This window comes from Ranitomeya variabilis, chromosome 3 (assembly GCF_051348905.1).
Source record: "Ranitomeya variabilis isolate aRanVar5 chromosome 3, aRanVar5.hap1, whole genome shotgun sequence".
Taxonomy (NCBI): Eukaryota; Metazoa; Chordata; class Amphibia; order Anura; family Dendrobatidae; genus Ranitomeya; species Ranitomeya variabilis.
The window spans coordinates 654,140,427-654,166,635 of record NC_135234.1 but is presented as its reverse complement, the minus strand read 5'-3'; the positions used below and the strand labels follow the sequence as shown (position 1 = coordinate 654,166,635).

Genomic DNA, 26,209 nt, shown 5'->3' with positions numbered 1-26,209 from the left:
TTTTCTTGGCCTGCCACTTCTGGCCTTAACAAGAACTGTACCTGTGTTCTTCCATTTCCTTACTATGTTCCTCACAGTGGAAATTGACAGGTTAAATCTCTGAGACAGCTTTTTGTATCCTTCCCCTGAACAATTATGTTGAATAATCTTTGTTTTCAGATCATTTGACAGTTGTTTTGAGGAGCCCATGATGCCACTCTTCAGAGGAGATTCAAACAGGAGAACAACTTGCAAGTGGCCACTTTAAGTAGCTTTTCTCATGATTGCATACACCTGGCTATGAAGTTCAAAGCTCAATGAGGTTACAAAACTAAAAAAAGTGCTTTAGTAAGTCAGTAAAAAGTAGGTAGGAGTATTTAAAACAAGAATATGATAAGGGTGCCCATACTTATGCACCTGTCAAATTTTGTTTGAATGCAGATTGCACATTTTCTGTTAGTACAATAAACCTCATTTCAAGGCAGAAACATTACTGTGTCCAACAGTTATTAGATATATGAAACTGAAATAGCTGTTGCAAAAAGAACAATTTTTATAAAACATTAAGCTTAAGATTAATAGGGGTGCCCAAACTTTTTCATATAACTGTATATGGATATGTTACGGTGACTGCCAAAATTCATTGATCTAAAAATGTATTCCTTACCATATTCTGTTCAGCAAAACATGCAGCATCATGCACAGTTACAAAGACTTGCTGTTCAGTAAGATGATCCATGATACCAATAGAGACCAATGTTCTAAGCACTTTAGCTGGAAGGCAAAAAGAACAATTCACTTAGGTATTAACATTCAAAATCTCCAAAATTCACTTTATGGCCACAGAGGGTTTTATAGCTGTTTTAGACTATGAATCAAAAGGCATGCTGAAACACAAGTACTCTTGGAAAAAAAAAAATATATATATATATTGTAAGTTCAAAGAAAAAGTCTTTAATGTCCATAAAACTCACAAAAGAAACAGCACACAGTATCCTCTGGATCCCAGTCGGGCGTCAAAACAATCCTAATCCGAGACAGCTGCCGTGGACGACTTCACCACCGTGTCTTGCTCAGGGATGCCAGGCCTTTTGGCTCTGCATTGCTCCGTGTTACTTCACACAGGCTGAGTTTTTGCAGAGCCACCCGCTCTGCAAGTTTGCAAACCAAAACTGACACCCTTTGCTGCAGGGTTCTTAAAAGGAATCTCTGGCTATAGGCCACTTGTTAGACCTAGCCGGGAGGGAGCAGACTGCCCCACTACCTTACTGTAGTCTGCTCCAAAAATAAAAGCCCATGCCAGGTTCTCTTAAATCTGCCTTGGACAAATAGCTTGTCCAAGACCAAACTTACTTTTATTTTGCACTGCAATCACAGCTGTGCCTGTGACTGCAATGCACTCCAGCGGCCTCAATACGCTTCTGTACGCATCCTGGGTGATACATATCACCCCTCACATATAATACCTGTCACTGCCTCACTATATATATAGTAATCTTCAAGAGAACTGGTGTCTCAGCATGCCTTTTCTCTGTGTCTCTCTCTATCCCTCTGTCTCTCTCTCTATACATGTAGTAAATTCAGGTCGAGTTAGGCTTGCGATGCAATTAACACAGACAACTAATAATTCTCTGTGTAATTCACTTGATTTTACTTTTACTAATGTAACAGTACTTGAAGAATCAGAAAAAGTAAAGAGTAGATACTCACCATTGCATCCCGCAAGGAGTAGATGCATGCCAGCCTTCTGACACTCAACACACATCTAAATAATATGAAGAACACATGGTTTGATGCAAGATATTTTTAAAATTCACAAATTCATAAAAAAATTCACAAATTTTACAGTACCATAAAATGATCTCAGTAATTGTGTAAACCTTAGGGTACTTTCAGAGGTCCATGATTGTCAGTCTGATCTCGGATTGCAATGCACGTACTGAACACACATCTCTGAGAGTGACGACCTCATAGAAATATACTAAGCTGTCCTACTCAGGACGGGAGACGCGCTTCCAGTTCGTACATCTCGATCAAATATCGGACCGATAATCCTGATTGTCTGAAAGAGCCCTAAATATGATTTTTGGAATCAATTTGAAAATGGACATAACCAAGCGTCTCATTGTGTGCCAATATCCATGCTACAATCGGAGTATTGCTAGAGGAGGAAGGGAACATTACAGAGTGACGTTTTATTTCGTCACCATCTTTTTGCTTCATTTTTAGTGTAATGTTGGGATCATCTGGTTATGGGGAGTGGTACACTTACTTTACTCACTGATCCCTTCTCTATCACAGGTTCTGCATAGCTGCAACTGGTAAAATGCAGGCAGTTACTGGCCCTGATTCTTCAGTCAATGACTGTGCTCAGTGGTTATGTGCTCACTTATTACCACATCACCAAAGAGCCCACTGGCTGCAAAAGTCACCTGCACTGTAGTTGTGACATAATGAATGCAGACTATCAACAAAGACCAGGGGGCAGTTGTAGAGAACTGGTGCTGTTTACTCATTGGGTTAATTAATTTTACATTTTGATAGAATAGACTTTTATGAAGGCCCTGATACTACATATGTGTATTTTTTAATAACTTTCTTTTTAATGGGGGAACATTGGATGTAATTCAGATTTTTTTGTATTTTGAATTTCTTTGTATTAGTATTTTCAATTTTTCGATGTTTTAAACTTTTTGCTGCATTTCTTAGTCCATTTATGGGACTGGAGCTGCATTCAGCTGATTTGCTGGTAACAGTTCAAATTATGGTCTCCTTTAAAGTCCTGCCACAATATAGGTTTCAGCAGAGCTCCATGAAGGCAGGCACAAGGGTCTTCAACAGATCCCCTGATGTCATAGCAACCCATCGAAGCCCTGTGATTCCAGCGCGCTGTTAATGCTGCTGTCAGAGACTCACATAGGACCGGAGAGACGCTGGATACTGAAGAAGTTGGCGACACTACAGTAATATTTACACCTTTAGGGAATAAAAAAATAACAGGAAACCTATAACAAAGGACGCAGTTTTAGATCTTGTAGGGAGGAGACACAGATTAGATATTAGAAAAAACTTTTTGACAGGGTGATCACTGAGTGGAACAGGCTGCCACGAGAGGTGGCGAGTTCTCCTTCCATGGAAGTCTTCAAACAGAGGCTGGACAAATCTGTCTGGGATGATTTAGTGGATCCTGCATTGAGCAGGGGGTTGGACCAGTTGACCCAGGAGGTCCCTTCCAACTCTTACATTCTATAATTCTATTATTCTCAATTGTATTCACTGCAGACATTTAAAATCAAATTCCATGCAGGTGGCATATGGATAATAATACAGATGAAAAATAGTCTGCTTTTTTCTGGATTACTTTTTTTATACGGTCATGTGAACTTAGCCTAACAAATTATTTATGCTTAAGTTAAACTGGTCAATCATCCACTGACCTGTATGAAAAGACGAGCTCCGGCAATGTCAATAAATATAATCCCACTGCAATCAATGATAAGTGACTTAATTTCAGGGTCTGTAAAAATAAAAACAATTTTATTGCAATTTTATCTTCCTTTATAAACTAAATAAAAAATGTAAATTTTCCCATCTCAATTGTTTATTTTCATTTGATAAAGTGAGAATAATAACCAAACAACTAACAATATATATCAGTGACCAATATGGCCCCCATTCTTTTCAATAACAGACATAAGATGTCCATCCATGGAGTCAGTTTGTTTATCTGTTGACGATGAACTTTTAGGGCAGTACCAACCACAGCCTCCCACACTGTTCAGAGAGGTGTACTGTTTTCCTTCAGCATAAATCTTAAAAACCGTTTAAGAAGGGCCCAAGAGATCTCAATAGAGTTTAGGTCAGGTGAGGAAGGGGCCATGTCTTTATTCTTTCCTCTTTAAAGGTCTTTACTGACAGCCAAGCATTAGAGAACTTCAGTGCATTCAGTGGAGCATTGTCCAACATAAAAATCAGGGCTTTCTTGAAACCATAGATACTTTTTCCGGTGCCAGTGCTTGAAGAAAGTGTCTGTCAGGACTCTGAACATTTTTTATTACCTTTTGTGCATTACTGCCCTTTTCCAAGATGGCGTCTTTGGTCTCATGTGCACTGTGTCTTCCTGCTATAAAACTCCACCCCAGCCTTCAGTCTGTGCTAGAGCATTCTGCCTTGCATCCAGCTCCTGACCTCTGGTTACTCCCTGGCTATATACCTGCTCCTGTGAACCTGTGTGGTGATCCTGCTACTCTGCTCTGAGTTCCTGCTGCATACACCAGTTCCAGTAATCCTCCTTCATCTGCTGCTCGTGTTTACTTCCATCTGTATTTACTGGACATGTAAGCTGTTTCTGCTCTGCAAGAACCTGAGACTATTACCCAGACCTCCCTGGTTGAGCTAAGATATTAATTGAACTGCCTTATAAGCATATCTATCTGTGTTGTGGACTAAGCAAGGACTTATTCGTGTCAAGTATCCTCAAGAATAATTGTGCTTCATAGACTTTCTGCGTGATTGCATTTCCCTCTGAAGTTTCCTATAGACTGCTGAGCTGCATTTGATATTTGCACCAAGTGTTGTGGACTTGAGTTTCTCTCTGCACCTGTTTGAATCACTGTGTCATAAAATAGACTTTACCACTTATAAAACTGTGTCCTGTAGTTGTCTTGTTCCACGCAAAGAGTCTCCTGAGTTATCCCCTATAAATATTACAGGATACTCTGGCCTAAAAAAAAAAAGAAGACTGCTGGAACAATGACTGCAGAAAGCAGACTAGAGCAGGTGTTTTCCATTATTAGATCACTGCAGAAAGATGTGGAAGGTCTGCAAAAGAAGTTTGGAAGCTTTGAACTCAATCAACAAGTGTTTGGACAGACTTTGCAGGACTTAAGCACCAGCATGCCAGCCCAGGAAAACAAACTTGCTAGCATAGAGTCCCAGTATGGACGGGCTTTTCAGGACATAAGCACGCAAATAGCTGCACAAGCGACTTTTCCCTCTTGGCAACCGCCACCAGCTAGCCCACCTAAGTTGCCCCCATTCAGACTTAATGGTGATCGCGACAAATTTTGTGGCTTTGTGAATCAATGTATGCTATATTTTGATGTGCATGCTGACCGTTTTCCTAATGATAGATCCAAAGTATTGTGTGTAATAATGCTGCTGACCGTACGAGCGCTCGCCTGGGCGAATCCGATGATTGAGTCTCGTGACCCACGGTTAAATAACTTGGATGATTTCTTGGCCGCTATGGCATTAATGTTTGATGATCCTAATTGCCGTGCAACCACTGAATCTGCTTTATTGTCTTTACGCCAGGCAAAACGTTCTGTTATTGAGTATGCTACTGAATTCAGGAGATTAGCGGTAGATACCAATTGGGACAGTTATGCACAATTGCCTATTTTTAAAAGGGGTCTGTCTAGTATTGTAAAAGATGAACTAGCTCGCTCTGAGTCACCACAAGAGCTAGAGACATTTATACAGCATTGTGTGCGCATTGACATTCGCCTTACTGAGCATAGGCAGGAGAAGTTTGCTGCATATAACCGTATTTCTAACTTTTCCCTTCCTTCCAAAGAGCCTGCAGGTAAAACATCTCGAGAGGTGGAGGAGGTGCCCATGCAAATTGATTCCGTTCAGAGGCGCGAGATCAATGAGTGCCGGGAGCATCGCCTTTGTGAAAGTCTATGTTTCTACTGCGGCCAGTCTGACCACTTCTTGATCAAATGTCCTAAATGTCCTAGACGGCCTAACAAGGTGCTAGCAGCAGTAGGGGAGTATGACAACTGTGATGATGTATCTGACATCTCTGAATGAATGTAGCCTGCCTTTAAACGCTGTATTCCATTCACTTTCTATGACTTCACCCCCCAAGGAGCTTAAGGAAAAGAACTCTCACTGTTCTCTCCCTATTAAGATCCTGTGTTCAGGACAGTGGATTTCCAGTGCAGCTATGATTGACTCTGGTGCAGGTGGCAATTTCATGGATATCGCATTTGCCAAGGAACATGGTATTGAAATTCAGCAAAGAGCCTCTCCAATTACCATGGAAACAGTGGATGGGTCACCTTTAATCTCTGGGCCTGTGGATCAGGAGACCGTACCCCTTGAAATTTTGTTGGAGCCTAATCATCAGGAGCAACTTTCTTTCTTGCTAATTTCTTCTCCTCATTTTCCCGTGATTTTAGGCATTCCTCGGTTGCGTTCTCAGAACCCAATTATCAACTGGGAGACCAAGGAGATTATCTCTCCAACAAGGAGCAACTCAGCGTTAACTGAAGCTGTCCCTGAGTCCACGGCTATGGAACCACATGTACAGGTATTTTCTTTACCTCCAGCATATAAAGAGTTCTCTGACATCTGTGACAAGAAGAATGCAGATCAGCTTCCTCCACACAGGCATTATGACTGTCCCATTGAGTTGCTTCCTGGGGCAGCTATTCCTTTTGGTAACGTATACCCTTTGGTGGCACCTGAGCTTCAAGCCTTAAAGGAGTATATTGATGAAAATCTGGCCAAAGGCTTCATACGTCCTTCTTCCTCACCAGCAGGGGCACCTATCTTTTTTGTAAAGAAGAAGGATGAGACCCTGAGACCCTGTGTTGTTGACTATCAGGAACTCAATAAGGTAACTATACGAAACCGTTACCCTTTGCCTCTGATTCCCGAATTACTGGAAAGAGTCCGCCATGCTAAGGTGTTCTCTAAACTGGATCTTCATGGGGCTTATAATTTGGTGCGTATTCGTCCAGGGGATGAGTGGAAGACAGCATTCAGATGCCGGTATGGACACTTTGAATCTCTTGTGATGCCCTTCGGGCTTTGTAATGCCCCTGCAATGTTTCAACACCTTGCTAATGACATTTTCAGAGATTTGTTGGACCAGTTTGTAGTGGTCTATTTGGACGATATACTAATCTTTTCTGACTCTCTATAGGAACATGAAGAACATGTCAAAACTGTTTTAAGACATTTGAAAGAGAACCATCTGTATATTAAGCCGGAGAAATGCGAGTTCCATCGTTCTGAGATACAGTTCTTAGGTTATATCATCTCTCCCCAGGGGCTGAACATGGAATCTGGTAAGATTCAGGCTATCCTTGACTGGCCGGTACCCAAGAACGTTAAGGAGGTCCAACGTTTTATTGGTTTTGCAAATTTCTACAGACGCTTCATTCGAAATTTTTCTGATATTGTCCGTCCCATTACTTCCTTGACAAAGAAGGAAAAGCCCTTTAAGTGGTCATCACAGGTTCAAGAAGCTTTTGATTGGCTTAAGATCTGTTTCACATCAGCACCGCTGTTGATACACCCAGATCCAACACTTTCTTTCATTGTGGAGGTGGACGCTTCTGATAATGCTTTGGGGGCTATTCTCTCCCAAAGAACTGGAGAGAAGGGTCGGCTACATCCTTGTGCTTTCTTTTCCCGTAGACTAACCTCAGCAGAGAAGAATTATGACGTGGGAGACAAGGAATTGCTGGCTATTATTGCGGCTTTCAAAGAATGGAGGCATCATCTGCAAGGAGCTGCACAACAGATCATAGTGCTAACTGACCATCACAATTTAGAGTTCCTTAGATCCGCTAGATGTCTTTCTCCTCGTCAGGCTCATTAGAACTTATTTTTAAATCAATTTAACTTTGTTATCTCGTACCATCAAGGTTCTCGTAATGGGAAGGCTGATGCTTTATTCCGAATCCATGGTGCGGATTCCGTACCTGGAGCCCCATCCAAGACCATTCTATCTGATGCCAATTTCATCGGAGTTATCCACGATCAGGACTTGTGGAAGGAGTGCAGGGAGGCCTATGACGGTGATGTATTTCTGGCCAACCCACCTGTGGATATTAATCTTGTCTTTAAGGGTGGCATGTGGTTCAGAGATCGACGTATCTACATCCCTGAGGTCGTCCGTCTGCAGATCCTCAACTTGGTACATGACTCCAAGTTGGCTGGTCACAGGGGGGTACAGAAGACACAAGAGTTCCTGAGCCGATTCTTCTGGTGGCCAACTTGCCTGAAGGATACCAAGGACTATGTTCTCTCTTGCGAGGTATGTGCTCGTTACAAGACTCCTCATGTGGCACCTACGGGTCTTCTACAACCATTACCTGTTCCGTCCCGCCCTTGGGGGTCTATATCAATGGACTTTCTTGTGGGGATGCCTACATCGGGGGGCATGAACACAATCATGGTGGTAGTTGATCGCCTGACTAAAGCTGCTCATTTTGTTCCGTGCACCAGCCTCCCCTCAGCTAAAGATACAGTGAACTTGGTTATACAGAATGTCTTTTGGTTGCATGGGGTTCTGGATGAGATCATCTCTGACCGTGGAGTGCAGTTCACTTCAAGATTCTGGAAGGGGTTTTGCTCCGCACTCAATATTAATGTCTGTCTCTCTTCCGCTTACCATCCCCAGACAAATGGTCAGACTGAGCGTACCAACCAGATGCTGGAACAATATCTAAGATGCTATGTCAGCCATCTCCATAATGATTGGTTGGAGTTGCTGCCGTTAGCCGAATTTTCATATAACAATTCTCAGAGCGCCTCCACTAAATTTACACCTTTCTTTGCCAATCTGGGTTATCATCCGTGTATCTTACCTAGGTCTCCAATTAATTCTCCGGTTCCGGCAGTGGAGGAAAGGCTGACTGCGAGGAGGCAAAATCTAGAGGTTCTGAAGGAATCCCTGACCACAGCTCAAGAATGTTATAAGAGATCGGCTGATAGATTCCGTAAACCTGCCCCCATGTTCAAGGTAGGAGATTCCGTGTGGTTAGCAACTAAGAATCTGATGTTAAACGTTCCTTCACAAAAACTTGGACAGAAATGCATTGGCCCTTTCAAGATCAACCGTATTGTGAGCTCTGTGGCCTGCCGGCTGAAGCTGCATAGGACTGTGAAGGTACACCCAGTTTTTCATGTATCTTTACTAAAGCCTGTATCTCCTAATACCTTCCAGGGACGTGTTGTGCCACCTCCGCAGCCTGTGGTGATTGATGGGCAAGAACAATTTGTGGTGTAGGAAATTGTTGATTCCAGGATTCGCAGGAATCGGCTCCAATATCTGATAAGATGGCAGGGATATCCCCCTGAGGAAGTCTCTTGGGAACCTGTGGAAAACATCAATGCCCAACAGAAGATTTCATGTTTTCATCAGAGATTCCCTGAGAAACCAGGTCCAGGATCGTCCTGAGGCCGCTTCTAAGGAGGGAGTAATGTCAGGACTCTGAACATTTTTTATTACCTTTTGTGCATTACTGCCCTTTTCCAAGATGGCGTCTTTGGTCTCATGTGCACTGTGTCTTCCTGCTATAAAACTCCACCCCAGCCTTCAGTCTGTGCTAGAGTATTTTGCCTTGCATCCAGCTCCTGACCTCTGGTTACTCCCTGGCAATATACCTGCTGCTGTGAACCTGTGTGGTGATCCTGCTACTCTGCTCTGAGTTCCTGCTGCATACACCAGTTCCAGTAATCCTCCTTCATCTGCTGCTCGTGTTTACTTCCATCTGCATTTGCTGGACATGTAAGCTGTTTCTGCTCTGCAAGAACCTGAGACTATTACCCAGACCTCCCTGGTTGAGCTAAGATATTATTTGAACTGCCTTATAAGCACATGTATCTGTGTTGTGAGCTAAGCAAGGACTTATTCGTGTCAAGTATCCTCAAGAATAATTGTGCTTCATAGACTTTCTGCGTGATTGCATTTCCCTCTGAAGTTTCCTATAGACTGCTGAGCTGCATTTGATTTGATTTGATTTGATTAAAAACTCAGGATTAAAACAACATTTTAATGGTAAAAAATGTAATTATGCTTTCTTCAGCACCCAATGGTGTAAAATTCTGTGAGGCTCATGTGGAGTCACTATAGTTACTGCACCCCTAGATGAATTCATTGAGGGGGTGTAGTTTGCAAAATGGGGTCACTTTTGGGGGTCTGCTTTTCTGGCATGTGAGGGACTCTGCCAATGTGACATGGCACCCTCAAACCATTCCAACAAAATCTACATTCCAATATGACACTCCTTTCTTTCTGCTGCTTCCAAAATTAGGTCACTTGTGGAGGGGTTTCTGCTGTTTTGGTATCCTGGGGGTCTTCAAACGTGACATAACATTCTCAATTTTTCCAACCAAAATGGTGCTCCAAAATTCAAATACTACTTCTTCCCCTCCATGCCTTGCCGTGTGTCCAAACAGTAGTTTCTGATCACATATAAGGGAATACCGCAACCAGGAGAAATGACAACAAATTGTATGGACCATTTTCTCCTTCTGCGCTTAGAAAAGCGATAAATTAGGAGCTAAAGCAACATTATTGTGGAAGAAATTTAATTTTTAATTTTCAAGTCCCAATATTACAAAGTTCTGTGAAGCACCTGTGAGACCTAGATGCTCAAAAAACCTGAATTCCTTAAGAGGTGTAATTTTCAAAATGGGGTAACTTTTATGGGTTTCTGCTGTTTTGTCATTTCAGGGGCTCTTCAAATGCAATCAGTGGCGGATTATAATGAGGTCAATCTGGGCGGTTGCCCAGGGCCCAGTGGTGTGGGGGGGGCCCTGGGCTACCGCTCAGACTGACCTCGGCCGCCATCAGGGCATTACTGCCCTGATTGGCGTATGGGGCCCGGTGGACAGAGGGGGCCCGCATCGGGCCCCGTCTCATCTGCTCACCAGGCCCCTACCGGCGCTACGGCAGTTTAACACTATTGACGTGCCCGCACGTCAATAGTTAACAGCTGCCAGCCAATTGGAGGCTGGCAGCTGACGTCAGCCGCAGCGCACACGTCACCAGAATCTGACTTCATTGTCAATCGCCGGCGAGTGTGCGCTTCAGCTGCGTGGAAGGAGCCTTGCAGCAGGAGCGAGCCAGGTAAGAAGAACTCATTTTTTTTTTTTGAGAGCGGCAATCCGGGGGGCCCGGGGAAGAATGCTGGAGACATGGGGGGGGTCAGAATGCTGGACACACTGGGGTCAGAATGCTGGACACACTAGGGTCAGAATGCTGAACACACTGGGGTCAGAATGCTGGAGACACCGGGGGCAGGACTGGAGACACTGGGGGCAGGATTGGAGACAGATGGGGCAGGATTGGAGACAGATAAGGCAGGATGGGAGACAGATGGGGCGTGATTGGAGACAGATGGGGCAGGATTGGAGACAGATGGGGCAGGATTGGAGACAAAAGGGGCAGGATTGGAGACAAAAGGGGCAGGATTGGAGACAAAAGGGGCAGGATTGGAGACAGATGGGGCAGGATTGCAGACTTGGGGGCATGATTGGAGACATAGGGGGCAGAATGGAGATACGGGCATGATTGGAGACACAGGGCAGAATGGAGATACGGGGCATGATGAAAGACAAGATGGCATGATTGGAAACACTGGGGGCAGGATTGGAGACAGATGGGGCAGGGTTGGAAACAGATCATGCAGGATCATGGGGCAGGATGGATACGATGGAGACAGATGGGGCAGGGTGGGGAGATCATATGGGGCAGAATGGATACTCATGAGGGCAGGATGGGAGAACATATGGCTGAAGCTAGGAATGAGACACACGAGGGCTAGGATGGGGAATAATATTACCATAGGGGCTAATTAAGAGATATTATTACTGCAGTGATGTATTTATTTTATTTTTTGAGTATACTGTTTTAAATGGGGGGGCGGTCCTGTTACTGTGTAGAGTGATACTATGTCTTTTTTTCTTCATGTGGTGTAATGTAGAAGTTGGGAAAAATTTGTTTTGCAAGCGGAGCTCGAGATAACCGTGTTATTTCCTGCAGAGACGAGCCGTGGCTGGAAGACGTGATGGCGATCTGTGCTGGATGAAAGATGAAAGATGAAGGACTTCACCTGGAGACGTCACTGGTGAGTCAGTGTGTTACCTATACACTGACACTATACACTGTATACTATATACAGAGGTCCTGTGTATAATGTCACCAGTGATCACTGTATTACCTATACATTATATACAGATATACAGAGCTCCGGTGTATAATATCACCAGTGATCACTGTATTACCTGTACACAGACACTGCATACTAAGTACAGATCTCCTGTGTATAATGGCACTTATGGTGATAGTATTGTGGGGGTTTTTTTATTACTGATCACTATTGTAGTATTCTGTCACTAAGTGTTGATAATATGTGGTCTGGATATGGTGTTGCGGTATTTGTCCCTTGTATGTGCTATTTGGTCACTTTGTGGTGGTAATATGTGGTCTGGTCATGGTGCTGTTGTATTTGTTCCTTGTATATGATATTATTCGGTCACTGGTGGTAATATGTGGTCTGGTCATGGTGCGGTGGTATTTGTTCCTTGTATGTGATATTATTCGGTCACTGGTGGTAATATGTGGTCTGGTCATGGTGTAGTCCAGACAGGAGTGGATCAGGGCTACAGTTAGGGTTTTAGTTGTTTCCATGGTGAGAAAGGGGCAGATTCTAGAGATATTCTTTAGGTGTAAGCAGCAATAGTGGGCAAGAGATTGTATATGGGAGGTGAAGAAAAGATTGGTGTCAAACATAACACCTAGAGAGTGAGCTTGCTGCTGGGGTATTATTGTTGTGCCATCCACAGTGGGGGGAGATGTCAGCTTTAGGGAGGTCAGTAGATGGCAGGAGCAGAATTTCAGTTTTGGAAAGGTTGTGTTTCAGAGCAGATATGATGTTGGAGACTGCGGATAGACAGTCACTGATGTTCTGTAGCACAGAGGGGGTAAATATAGGAAAACTGACTGAACAGCAATCTAGTCTGAACTGGTGCATAACCAAAAAAAAGTCTTACATAGAAAATAGATAATGGCTGCACTCATTTTTACTGTGCTAAAGCAAGGAAATGTGCGATACATGAAATGTGAATAGCATAATGGCTTGTGAAATCTATTAAAAAACACATGAGATGCTTAGCACAAGATTTGGCCAAAAATTGTGAGCCCATCCACCAAACGTCAAGGTGATCTCAGATCGGATGGGCAACTGACCTGTCTGCCTAGTGTGAACACTTACCTATGGCTAATAACATGGTAAAGCCTGCATTTATAGGAAGGTCAGAACCAAATGTGTTTGGATGTAATTAAAATCACAGCATGGTGAAGGGCGGGGCGTTCAAGTCAGAAAAAAAGTACATAGTAAATATAGGAAAACTGACTGAACAGCAATCTAGTCTGAACTGGTACATAACCAAAAAAAGTCTTACATAGCAAATAGATAATGGCTGCACTCAATTTTACTGTGCTAAAGCAAGGAAATGTGCGATACATGAAATGTGAATAGCATAATGGCTATGGTAAAGCCTGCATTTATAGGATCTTGTGCTAAGCATCTCATGTGTTTTTTCATAGATTTCACAAGCCATTATGCTATTCACATTTCATGTATCGCACATTTCCTTGCTTTAGCACAGTAAAATTGAGTGCAGCCATTATTTATTTGCTATGTAAGACTTTTTTTGGTTATGCACCAGTTCAGACTAGATTGCTGTTCAGTCAGTTTTCCTGTATTTACTATGTACTCTTTTTCTGACTTGAACGCCCCGCCCTTCACCATGCTGTGATTTTAATTACATCCAAACACAGTTGGTTCTGACCTTCCTATAAATGCAGGCTTTACCATGTTATTAGCCATAGGTAAGTGTTCACACTAGGCAGACAGGTTAGTTACCCATCCGATCTGAGATTACCTTGACGTTTGGTGGATGGGCTCACAATTTTTGGCCAAATCTTGTGCTAAGCATCTCATGTGTTTTTTCATAGATTTCACAAGCCAGTATGCTATTCACATTTCATGTATCGCACATTTCCTTGCTTTAGCACAGTAAAATTGAGTGCAGCCATTATCTATTTGCTATGTAAGACTTTTTTTGGTTATGCACCAGTTCAGACTAGATTGCTGTTCAGTCAGTTTTCCTATATTTACTATGTACTTTTTTTCTGACTTGAATGCCCCGCCCTTCACCATGCTGTGATTTTAATTACATCCAAACACAGTTGGTTCTGACCTTCCTATAAATGCAGGCTTTACCATGTTATTAGCCATAGGTAAGTGTTCACACTAGGCAGACAGGTCAGTTACCCATCCGATCTGAGATCACCTTGACGTTTGGTGGATGGGCTCACAATTTTTGGCCAAATCTTGTGTTAAGCATCTCATGTGTTTTTTCATAGATTTCGCAAGCCATTATGCTATTCACATTTCATGTATCGCACATTTCCTTGCTTTAGCACAGCGGGGGTAAAGTCAGGGGATGATGTGTATAGTTGTGTGTCATCAGCATAAAGATGGTACTGAAAGCCAAATCTGCTGATGGTCTGTCCGATTTGGGTCATGTAGAGAGAGAAGAGAAGAGGGCCAAGGACTGAACCCTGAGGGACCCCAATAGTAAGAGGAGGAGGAGAAGAAGTGGAGCCAGCGAACGATACACTGAATGAGCGATTAGAAAGATAGGAAGAGAATCAGGACAAAGCAATGTCCTTTATGCCTAACCTATTAATTGGAGCATAGAGAGTAGGAGGTGGCGGTCAACAGTGTTGAAAACTGCAGAGAGGTCAAGTAGAATGAACAGAGTGGTGACCGTTAACGTTTTGCTGTCAAAAGGTCATTGATCACTTTGATGAGTGCAGTTTCTGTCTAACGTAAGGGGTGGAAGACGGACTGTGATGGATCTAGGTGAGAGTGAGTGCAGAGGTAACAGGTAAGGCGGGAATAGACCAGGCACTCCGAGAGTTTAGAGATGAAATGGAGAGTGGAGACTGGTATGCAGTTATTTGTGATTGAGAGAGGATTTTTTAAAATAATGGAGTAATGTAGAGTGTGTGAAGGAGGAGGGAAAGATAACAGAGGAGAGGAAGAGATTAAGATTTTAGTTAGGTGAGTAGTGACTACTGGAGAAAGAGACTGGAGTAGGTGTGAGGATTAGGTGAGTAGTGATGACTGGAAAGAGAGACTGGAGTAGGTGTGAGGGAATAGTGTCAGTAGTGGATGTAGTAGGACGAGAAGAAGAGATAATCCTGGAGACTTCTTCTGTGATGGGGTCAAGTGTGGAGGGTGAGCCAGAGAAAATGCAGGGAGGGATGGGAATCATGGCACTTGGTGATTGGGAGCTGATTTCCTGACCGATGTTCCCTAATTTCTTAATGTGCTTCTGAATACTTTGACAAGTGCAGTTTTTAGAGTGGGTTAATTTTTGGGTGTTTTTTTTATATATATATAAGCCAGAAAAAGTCACCTCAAATATGAAGAGGTCCCTAATGAAATAAGTTTTCTAAATTTTGTTGGAAAAAATGAAAAATTGCTACTAAACTTTTAACCCTTCTACATTTCTAACAAAAAATATGTTTAACAAATGAAGCTGATGTAAAGTAGACATGTGGCAGATGTTATTAATTAAAAGCATAAAAATTCAAAGTTCAAAAATTGCACATTTTTTAAAATTTTCATCAAATTTACAATTTTTTTCATAAATAAACCCAAATCATATTGACCTAAATTTACCACTGCTATAAAAAACAACGTGTCATGAAAAAACAGTCTTAGAATTACTGGAATATGTTTAATTAATCAATAGTTATTACTGCATAAAATGACACGTCAGAATTGAAAAATTTGGCCTAGTCAGGAAACTGAAAACGGTCTTCGATGCTAAGGGGTTAAAGAATAAAAATAAAACGATCTACACCAATTCATCTAGTTTCTCAAAAATTAGATGCATTTATTTCTTGTTATAGTCACCGAACAAAAGTCTCTTATATTTACAGACCATGTGAATTTATGGCTGATGGCAACTCTGCACAGCACCCAAGAAGGGTAAAATACTATTGGGTTTTCCATTGTGTAATGCAAACATCAATTTCACATTCACGGAGCAGTGCTTTTCTTGTAAATGAAGTTATGAGTACACTTTACTGTACCTTGTTCTAGCTTTATGTTGCAGCCATCAGGATGATATACCGGGTTTGCGATTCCTGTATCCTACAATATAAAATACAGTTAAAAACAAATCATGAATATGTATCTGTGGGACTTCTCTCCAAGTTTACTTAAAAAGCACCATAGCTTTCTTACTTCTTGCAGTAAATTAATTACTGTTATTATTTCTACGTATCTCTATCTCATATTCATTTAAAGTGTCAATCAGGCATGTCTTCACTTTTTTCCCATATTCCTATCTCTCAGAATTAATTATGCTCCTCTACAACAGTCCACCATATTTAAACTTCCAGAGTACGGTATGTTTACAGAAATTATCTGGCCATGTTTTTGAGTGTTTTGTATTTTTTTTGTGTGTGTTTTAGGGCATTTTTTCCACATTATTCATTTAGTGGCAAATTTGGAATTTTTTTTATGCAGAAACGCCTCAAAATTGGATACAGGAAAAAAAATCACATGGCAAAAACCATCAAGATTTGTTCTAAAGGTGTGTTTTCTCATTAGCATACACATTACACATACATACACATCAACATTATACATAGAGTATATGAAGTGGATATTGGAGCAAGATCCTCTCCGAAATGTATACCTGTTTGAACATACCCATGACCTTACTATAGCTCTTTACACTAGATCATAAGGAGCATTGCCTTAATGGCCAAACATTTTTCTATTATTGTCTGCAGCATCAGTGTCACATCGACAGTGCTGCAGTCAATCAGTAAGCTTAGAGGTTCATGAAGTCAACTTGGACAGAACCGATGAGTTCAGTAATTGACTGAAATGCTGTCAATATGACATCAATACCAAACACCCGGAACAGTGCATAGAGTCAGTGCTGGACCTGGTGAGGGTAAGTACGGCTCAGCTTGTTTGTTTTTTAAACAAACTGTAGCCAGGGGACAGCAGTTTTTCCAAAATCCAGAAAACCCCAATAACCAAAACTGCTACTTAATATAACTGCTTATTTTTTTGCCCAAAAAATGTTCTAGTTAATTGGCATACGTATAATGAACTTGACCATGTTATTTCAGATTTATGGAGTGGAAGTATAGTATCTTATTTATTTAGGTTTATACTTAAAGTTCTTAAGCGAGGTATCAAACAGAGCAGAAGAGTAGGGAATGTTGGAAGCAATTTACATAATAAGTGAGAGTGGCCACAGACGGAAAAATAAATGAGTAATGAGTCAAATGCCATAATCTATGGAGAAAGCACCATTTGTCATAGCCTTAAAGGGGTTGACCAGAACTTATATGCTGATGAGCCATCCTTAGGGTACTGTCACACTCTGCAACTTTCCAACGATCACGACCAGCGATACGACCTGGCCGTGATCGTTGGAAAGTCGTTGTGTGGTCGCTGGTATAGATCATCATCATCAGAACAACGGGGGTCTGACACATGTTACACCCACTGATTAGCTTTCTGCAGATCCTGGTGCAGCCGAATTTGCAAAGTATACAAACCTGGAGCACCACAACTCCTTACATTGTGTAAGGGCCGTCATCTCAGCTCCCATTCACTTTAATAAGCGTAGAATGGCAGTACCCCCGCTGGTCTTATATTGATGATCTACCCTAGGCCAGCAATAAATTCATCCTGGACAACCCCCTTTAAAGAGAATCTGTCTCCAGATTTCACAAATCAAACTACATATATAATTACATAGATTTCTTAGACCTGATGAGGGTGTACTTACTTTAAAATTCCACATCACAAAGCATGTATTAGTCTTTTTTGAAAGTGTAGACTCAATCACTGCCCACCCAGCCTGGATGATAGCTTCTCAGTGTACCTCCTATCTGCTGGTGCTGAGATCTCACACTGCTCGGTACAAGCTGCAGCTGTCAGTCAGGCTTGCTGGACAAAAACTGAATACGCTTGGACTCCAGCTATTTCACTCTCTTACTGAACTCATTTTAGTGGTTAATTATATTTATCAACATCATATATGGATTTTCAAAGTAAATTCACTAACCAGATTTTCTTGAGCTATATAATAATAAATGGTATTTGCATTACAAAAGTCTAGTGAAGTATCTGCTTATAAAATACTAGATGGTGGCCCGATTCTAACGCATCGGGTATTCTAGAATATGTATGTATGTATGTGTGTATATAGCAGCCACATAGTATATAGCACAGGCCACGTAGTATATAGGTGCCATGTAGTATATAGCAGCCACGCAGTATATAACACAGCCATGTAGTATATAACACCGCCCACGTAATGTATAGCACAGGCCACGCAGTATATAACACAGGCCACGCAGTATATAACACAGCCCACGCAGTTTATAACACAACCCACGTAATATATAGCACAGCCCACACAGTATATAACACAGCCTATGCAGTATATAACACAGCCCACGCGGTATATAACACAGCACACGCAGTATATAACACAGCCCACGCAGTATATAACACAACCCGTGCAATATATATCACAGGCCACGCAGTATATAACACAGTCCACGCAGTATATCACACAACCACGCAGTATATAACACAGCCCACGCAGTATATAACACAGCCCACGCAGTATATAGCACAGCCCACGCAGTATATAACACAGCCATGCAGTATATTACACAGGGCACACAGTATATAACAAAGGCCATGGAGTATATAACAGGCCACGCAGTATATACCACAGGCCACGCAGTATATAACACAGGCCACGCAGTATATAACACAGGCCACGCAGTATATAGCACAGCCCATGCAGTATATAACACAGCCCATGTAGTATATTACACTGCCCACATAGTATATAGCAGCCACGCAGTATATAGCACAGCCCACGTAATATATAGCACAGCCCACGCAGTATATAACACAGCCCATGCAGTATATAACACTGCCCACGAAGTATATAACACTGCCCACGTAGTATATAGCAGCCACGCAGTATATAACACAGCTGTCAGGACTCTGAACATTTTTTACTACCTTTTTGTGCATTACTGCCCTTTTCCATGATGGCGTCTTTGGTCTCATGTGCACTGTGTCTTCCTGCTATAAAACTCCACCCCAGCCTTCAGTCTGTGCTAGAGTATTCTGCCTTGCATCCAGCTCCTGACCTCTGGTGACTCCCTGGCTATATACCTGCTCCTGTGAACCTGTGGGGTTATCCTGCTACTCTGCTCTGAGTTCCTGCTGCATACACCAGTTCCAGTAATCCTCCTTCATCTGCTGCTCATGTTTGCTTCCATCTGCATTTGCTGGACATGTAAACTGTTTCTGCTCTGCAAGAACCTGAGACTATTAACCAGACCTCCCTGGTTGAGCTAACATATTATTTGAACTGCCTTATAAGCATATCTATCTGTGTTTTGGACTAAGCAAGGACTTATTCGTGTCAAGTATCCTCAAGAATATTTGTGCTTCATAGACTTTCTGCGTGATTGCATTTTCCTCTGAAGTTTCCTATAGACTGCTGAGCTGCATTTGATATTTGCACAAAGTGTTATGGACTTGAGTTTCTCTCTGCACCTGTTTGAATCACCATGTGATAATATAGACTTTACCACTTTTAAAACTGTGTCCTGTAGTTGTCTTGTTCCACGCAAAGAGTCTCCTGAGTTATCCCCTATAATTATTGCAGGATACTCTAGCCTAAAAAAAAGGAGACTGCTGGAACAATGACTGCAGAAAGCAGACTAGAGCAGGTGTTTTCCATAATTAGATCACTGCAGAAAGATGTGGAAGGTCTGCAAAAGAAGTTTGGAAGCTTTGAACTCAATCAACAAGTGTTTGGACAGACTTTGCAGGACTTAAGCACCCGCATGGCAGCCCAGGAAAACAAACTTGCTGGCATAGAGTCCCAGTATGGACGGGCTTTTCAGGACATAAGCACGCAAATAGCTGCACAAGCGACTTTTCCCTCTAGTCAACTGCCACCAGCTAGCCCACCTAAGTTGCCCCCATTCAGATTTAATGGTGATTGCGACAAATTTTGTGTCTTTGTGAATCAATGTATGCTATATTTTGATGTGCATGCTGACCATTTTCCTAACGATAGATCCAAAGTATTGTGTGTAATAATGCTGCTGACCGCAAGAGCGCTCGCCTAGGCGAATCCGATGATTGAGTCTCGTGACCCACGGTTAAATAACTTGGATGATTTCTTGGCCGCTATGGCATTAATGTTTGATGATCCCAATCGCCGTGCAACCGCTGTATCTGCTTTATTGTCTTTACGCCAGGCAAGACGTTCTGTTATTGAGTATGCTACTGAATTCAGGAGATTAGCGGTAGATACCAATTGGGACAGTTATGCACAATTGCCTATTTTTAAAAGGGGTCTGTCTAGTATTGTAAAAGATGAACTAGCTCGCTCTGAGTCACCACAAGAGCTAGAGACATTTATACAGCATTGTGTGCGCATTGACATTCGCCTTACTGAGCATAGGCAGGAGAAGTTTGCTGCATATAACCATATTTCTAACTTTTCCCTTCCTTCCAAAGAGCCTGCAGGTAAAACATCTCGGGAGGTGGAGGAGGTGCCCATGCAAATTGATTCCGTTCAGAGGCGCGAGATCAATGAGTGCCGGGAGCATCGCCTTCGTGAAAGTCTATGTTTCTACTGCGGCCAGTCTGACCACTTCTTGATCAATTGTCCTAAGTGTCCTAGATGGCCTAACAAGGTGCTAGCAGCAGTAGGGGAGTATGACAACTGTGATGATGTATCTGACATCTCTGAATGAATGTAGCCTGCCTTTAAACGCTGTATTCCATTCACTTTCTATGACTTCACCCCCCAAGGAGCTTAAGGAAAAGAATTCTCACTGTTCTCTCCCTATTAAGATCCTGTGTTCAGGACAGTGGATTTCCAGTGCAGCTATGATTGACTCTGGTGCAGGTGGCAATTTCATGGATATCGCATTTGCCAAGGAACATGGTATTGAAATTCAGCAAAGAGCCTCTCCAATTACCATGGAAACAGTGGATGGGTCACCTTTAATCTCTGGGCCTGTGGATCAGGAGACCATACCCCTTGAAATTTTGTTGGAGCCTAATCATCAGGAGCAACTTTCTTTCTTGCTAATTTCTTCTCCCCATTTTCCTGTGATTTTAGGCATTCCTTGGTTGCATTCTCAGAACCCAATTATCAACTGGGAGACCAAGGAGATTATCTTTCCAACAAGGAGCAACTCAGCGTTAACAGAAGCTGTCCCTGAGACCACGGCTATGGAACCACATGTACAGGTATTTTCTTTACCTCCAGCATATAAAGAGTTCTCTGACATCTGTGACAAGAAGAATGCAGTTCAGCTTCCTCCACACAGGCATTATGACTGTCCCATCGAGTTGCTTCCTGGGGCAGCTATTCCTTTTGGTAACGTATACCCTTTGGCGGCACCTGAGCTTCAAGTCTTAAAGGATTATATTGATGAAAATCTGGCCAAAGGCTTCATACGTCCTTCTTCCTCACCAGCAGGGGCACCTATCTTTTTTGTAAAGAAGAAGGATGGGACCCTGAGACCCTGTGTTGACTATCGGGAACTCAATAAGGTAACCGTACGAAACCGTTACCCTTTGCCTCTGATTCCCGAATTACTGGAAAGAGTCCACCATGCTAAGGTGTTCTCTAAACTGGATCTTCGTGGGGCTTATAATTTGGTGCGTATTCATCCAGGGGATGAGTGGAAGACAGCATTCAGATGCCGGTATGGACACTTTGAATCTCTTGTGATGCCATTCGGGCTTTGTAACACCCCTACAACGTTTCAACACCTTGCTAATGACATTTTTAGAGATTTGTTGGACCAGTTTGTAGTGACTTATTTGGACGATATACTAATCTTTTCTGACTCTCTACAGGAACATGTCAAAACTGTTTTAAGACTTCTGAAAGAGAACCATCTGTATATTAAGCAGGAGAAATGCGAGTTCCATCGTTCTGAGATACAGTTCTTAGGTTATATCATCTCTCCCCAGGGGCTGAACATGGAATCTGGTAAGATTCAGGCTATCCTTGACTGGCCGGTACCCAAGAACGTTAAGGAGGTCCAACGTTTTATTGGTTTTGCAAATTTCTACAGACGCTTCATTCGAAATTTTTCTGATATTGTCCGTCCCATAACTTCCTTGACAAAGAAGGAAAAGCCCTTTAAGTGGTCATCACTGGCTCAAGAAGCTTTTGATCAGCTTAAGATCTGTTTCACATCAGCACCGCTGTTGATACACCCAGATCCAACACTTTCTTTCATTGTGGAGGTGGACGCTTCTGATAATGCTTTGGGGGCTATTCTCTCCCAAAGAACTGGAGAGAAGGGTCTGCTACATCCTTGTGCTTTCTTTTCCCGTAGACTAACCTCAGCAGAGAAGAATTATGACGTGAGAGACAAGGAATTGCTGGCTATTATTGCGGCTTTCAAAGAATGGAGGCATCATCTGCAAGGAGCTGCCAACAGATCATAGTGCTAACTGACCATCGCAATTTAGAGTTCCTTAGATCCGCTAGATGTCTTTCTCCTTGTCAGGCTCGTTGGAACTTATTTTTAAATCAATTTAACTTTGTTATCTCGTACCGTCCAGGTTCTCGTAATGGGAAGGCTGATGCTTTATCCCGGATCCATGGTGCGGATTCCGTACCTGGAGCCCCGTCCAAGACCATTCTATCTGATGCCAATTTCATCGGAGTTATCCACGATCAGGTCTTGTGGAAGGAGTGCAGGGAGGCCTATGACGGTGATGTATTTCTGGCCAATTCACCTGTGGATATTAATCTTGTCTTTAAGGGTGGCATGTGGTTCAGAGATCGACGTATCTATGTCCCTGAGGTCGTCCGTCTGCAGATCCTCAACTTGGTACATGACTCCAAGTTGGCTGGTCACAGGGGGGTACAGAAGACACAAGAGTTCCTGAGCCGATTCTTCTGGTGGCCAACTTGCCTGAAGGATACCAAGGACTATGTTCTCTCTTGCCAGGTATGTGCTCATTACAAGACTCCTCATGTGGCACCTACGGGTCTTCTACAACCATTACCTGTTCCGTCCCACCCTTGGGGGTCTATATCAATGGACTTTATTGTGGAGCTGCCTACATCGGGGGGCATGAATACAATCATGGTGGTAGTTGATCACCTGACTAAAGCTGCTCAATTTGTTCCGTGCACCGGCCTCCCCTCAGCTAAAGATACAGTGAACTTGGTTATACAGAATGTCTTTCGGTTGCATGGGGTTCCGGATGAGATCATCTCTGACAGTGGAGTGCAGTTCACTTCAAGATTCTGGAAGGGGTTTTGCTCTGCACTCAATATTAATGTCTGTCTCTCTTCCGCTTACCATCCCCAGACAAATGGTCAGACTGAGCGTACCAACCAGATGCTGGAACAATATCTAAGATGCTATGTCAGCCATCTCCAGGGATGATTGGTCCAAGTTGCTGCCGTTAGCCGAATTTTCATATAACAATTCTCAGAGCGCCTCCACTAAATTTACACCTTTCTTTGCCAATCTGGGTTATCATCCGTGTATCTTACCTAGGTCTCCAATTAATTCTCCAGTTCCGGCAGTGGAGGAAAGGCTGACTGCGAGGAGGCAAAATCTGGAGGTTCTGAAGGAATCCCTGACCACAGCTCAAGAACGTTATAAGAGATCAGCTGATAGATTCCGTAAACCTGCACCCATGCTCAAGGTAGGAGATTCCATGTGGTTAGCAACTAAGAATCTGAAGTGAAACGTTCCTTCACAAAAACTTGGACAGAAATTCATTGGCCCTTTCAAGATCAACGGTATTCTGAGCTCTGTGGCCCGGCGGCTGAAGCTGCCTAGGACTATGAAGGTACACCCAGTTTTTCATGTATCTTTACTAAAGCCTGTATCTCCTAATACCTTCCAGGGACGTGTTGTGCCACCTCCGCAGCCTGTGGTGATTGATGGGCAAGAACAATTTGTGGTGGAGGAAATTGTTGATTCCAGGATTCGCAGGAATCGGCTCCAATATCTGATAAGATGGCAGGGATATCCCCCTGAGGAAGTCTCTTGGGAACCTGTGGAAAACATCAATGCCCAACAGAAGATTTCTCGTTTTCATCAGAGATTCCCTGAGAAACCAGGTCCAGGATCGTCCTGAGGCCGCTTCTAAGGAGGGAGTAATGTCAGGACTCTGAACATTTTTTATTACCTTTTTGTGCATTACTGCCCTTTTCCAAGATGGCGTCTTTGGTCTCATGTGAAGTTTCCTATAGACTGCTGAGCTGCATTTGATATTTGCACCAAGTGTTGTGGACTTGAGTTTCTCTCTGCACCTGTTTGAATCACCATGTGATAATATAGACTTTACCACTTATAAAACTGTGTCCTGTAGTTGTCTTGTTCCATGCAAAGAGTCTCCTGAGTTATCCCCTATAATTATTACAACAGCCCTCATAATATATAGCGCAGCCCATGCAGTATATAACACAGCGCATGCAGTATACAACACTGCCCACGTAGTATATAGCAGTGTGGGCACCATATCCCTGTTAAAAAAATAATGAAAATAAAAAATAGTTATATACTCACCCTCCGGCGGCCGGTGAAGCTGTTCCGATGCGCGCGCTGCTGCCACCAGCTTCCGTTCCCAGAGATGCATTGCGAAATTACCCAGATGACTAAAGGCTGAGTCACACATAACGATATCGTTAACGATATCGTTGCAACGTCACTCTTTTGGTGACGTAAGCAACGATCCCGCTAACGATCTCGTTATGTGTGAAAGCGACCAACGATCAGGCCCCTGCTGGGAGATCGTTGGTCGATGGGAATGATCAGGACCTTTTTTTGGTTGCTGATCACCCGCTGTCATCGCTGGATCGGCGTGTGTGATGTTGGTAAGTCGTTTAGTGTAACGGTACGTTTAGCGGTCTCGCGAGACCGCTAAGTCTTCTGGGTAATTTCGCAATGCATCTCTGGGAACAGAAGCTGGCGGCAGCTGCGCGCATCGGCGGACGATGGAAGGTGAGAATAGCAGGTTTTTTGTTTTTTTATTATTTTTAACATTAGATTTTTTTTTACTATTGATGCTGCATAGGCAGCATCAATAGTAAAAAGTTGGTCACACAGGGTTAATAACAGCGTTAATGGAGTGCATTCCACGCGGCATAACGCGGTCCGTTAACGCTGCCATTAACCCTGTGTCAGCACTACTGGAGGGAAGTATGGAGCGGGCGCCGGGCACTGACTGGATGGCGCCTGGCAGCTGCGACCAATCAGCGACGCGGGATTTCCGTGACAGACAGACGGAAGTACCCCTTAGACCAGAGGTGTCAAACTGCTTTCCTCGAGGGCCGCAAACAGGTCATGTTTTCAGGATTTCCTTGTATTGCACAGGTGATAATTTAATCACCTGCACAGAATGATTACAGCACCTTGTGGAATGCTAAGGAAATCTTGAAAACACTCATGGTTTGCGGCCCTCGAGGAATGCAGTTTGACACCTCTGCCTTAGACGATTATATATATAGATGTATTTCTGATGATACTGTCCACCGATACACAAGGAATCAAGCTTACAACAACGGAGACGCTCATCTTCCTGCCTTGTTCCATGGCTTTTAGCGCTTTCTCTCTCCTCCTTATCTTTTCCTGTGTCAGCCCCACCATCCTTCTCATTGTTTCCTTAAAGATGTCCCTGTTGCCGTAGTAGATGGGGGAGTTATAAGACAGGATCTTCACGCCTGGGATTTCAAAACACTGAAAACAAGAAAGCAGACAAAGGGTCTATAATTTCTTGGCAGTGGATCCTGGAGGCAGTTATATTTTATTTTTGGCTTAAGAAACTGGAAATTTATAGCTAAAATACGCCATTGTTTGAGAGATGTGTTATTGGCAGTGGGATGCGGTATTCTTGTCGTGTGTGATTGTATTGCCCTAATTGTGGTTTGGACGGCGTCCGTCTCCTTGTGCAGAAGAATATGTTACTGTATGTGAATACAGACAGATGACTCCTTCCAAATACAAGACTTCGGGATTACTTTCTGCTTATTAATTGATTCTTACTTGTTTAGTCATTTATAAAAGCTGGGCAAGTGTTAATTATCCTAAAGTTCATGCCACGGTCATGCACAGTGTTAAAGGGGACCTGTAAAGAGCTTTAAGTCATGTTAATACATTTTTTTTTAATGCAAAGATTGTTTAAAAATGCTGCAAAATTGCTGCATTTTTAACCACGTTTTCGGAAAACACTTTGATGTGTGAACATGGCCTTAGAGTCACCAAACTAATTACATTGCTGAATAAGGTAGAAAAAAACTAATTTGCACATCAACTTTGAATTTTCATATAAATAGT

General features: G+C 42.8%; 1 protein-coding gene across 4 annotated transcripts in view; it reads right to left on the bottom strand.

Moving 5' to 3' along the window:
* Positions 1-26,209, bottom strand: part of LOC143818466 (solute carrier family 26 member 10-like) — a 100,261-nt gene that overhangs the window by 9,324 nt on the left and 64,728 nt on the right. For all 4 annotated transcript variants that reach the window (XM_077299759.1, XM_077299762.1, XM_077299761.1 and 1 more), the window contains exons 13-17: positions 25,433-25,612; positions 15,902-15,962; positions 3,417-3,496; positions 1,690-1,744; positions 647-753 (exon numbers count right to left, since the gene is read on the bottom strand). In XM_077299759.1, coding sequence (XP_077155874.1) covers positions 647-753; positions 1,690-1,744; positions 3,417-3,496; positions 15,902-15,962; positions 25,433-25,612 — 483 coding nt within the window. The remainder of the gene's footprint in view (positions 1-646; positions 754-1,689; positions 1,745-3,416; positions 3,497-15,901; positions 15,963-25,432; positions 25,613-26,209) is intronic.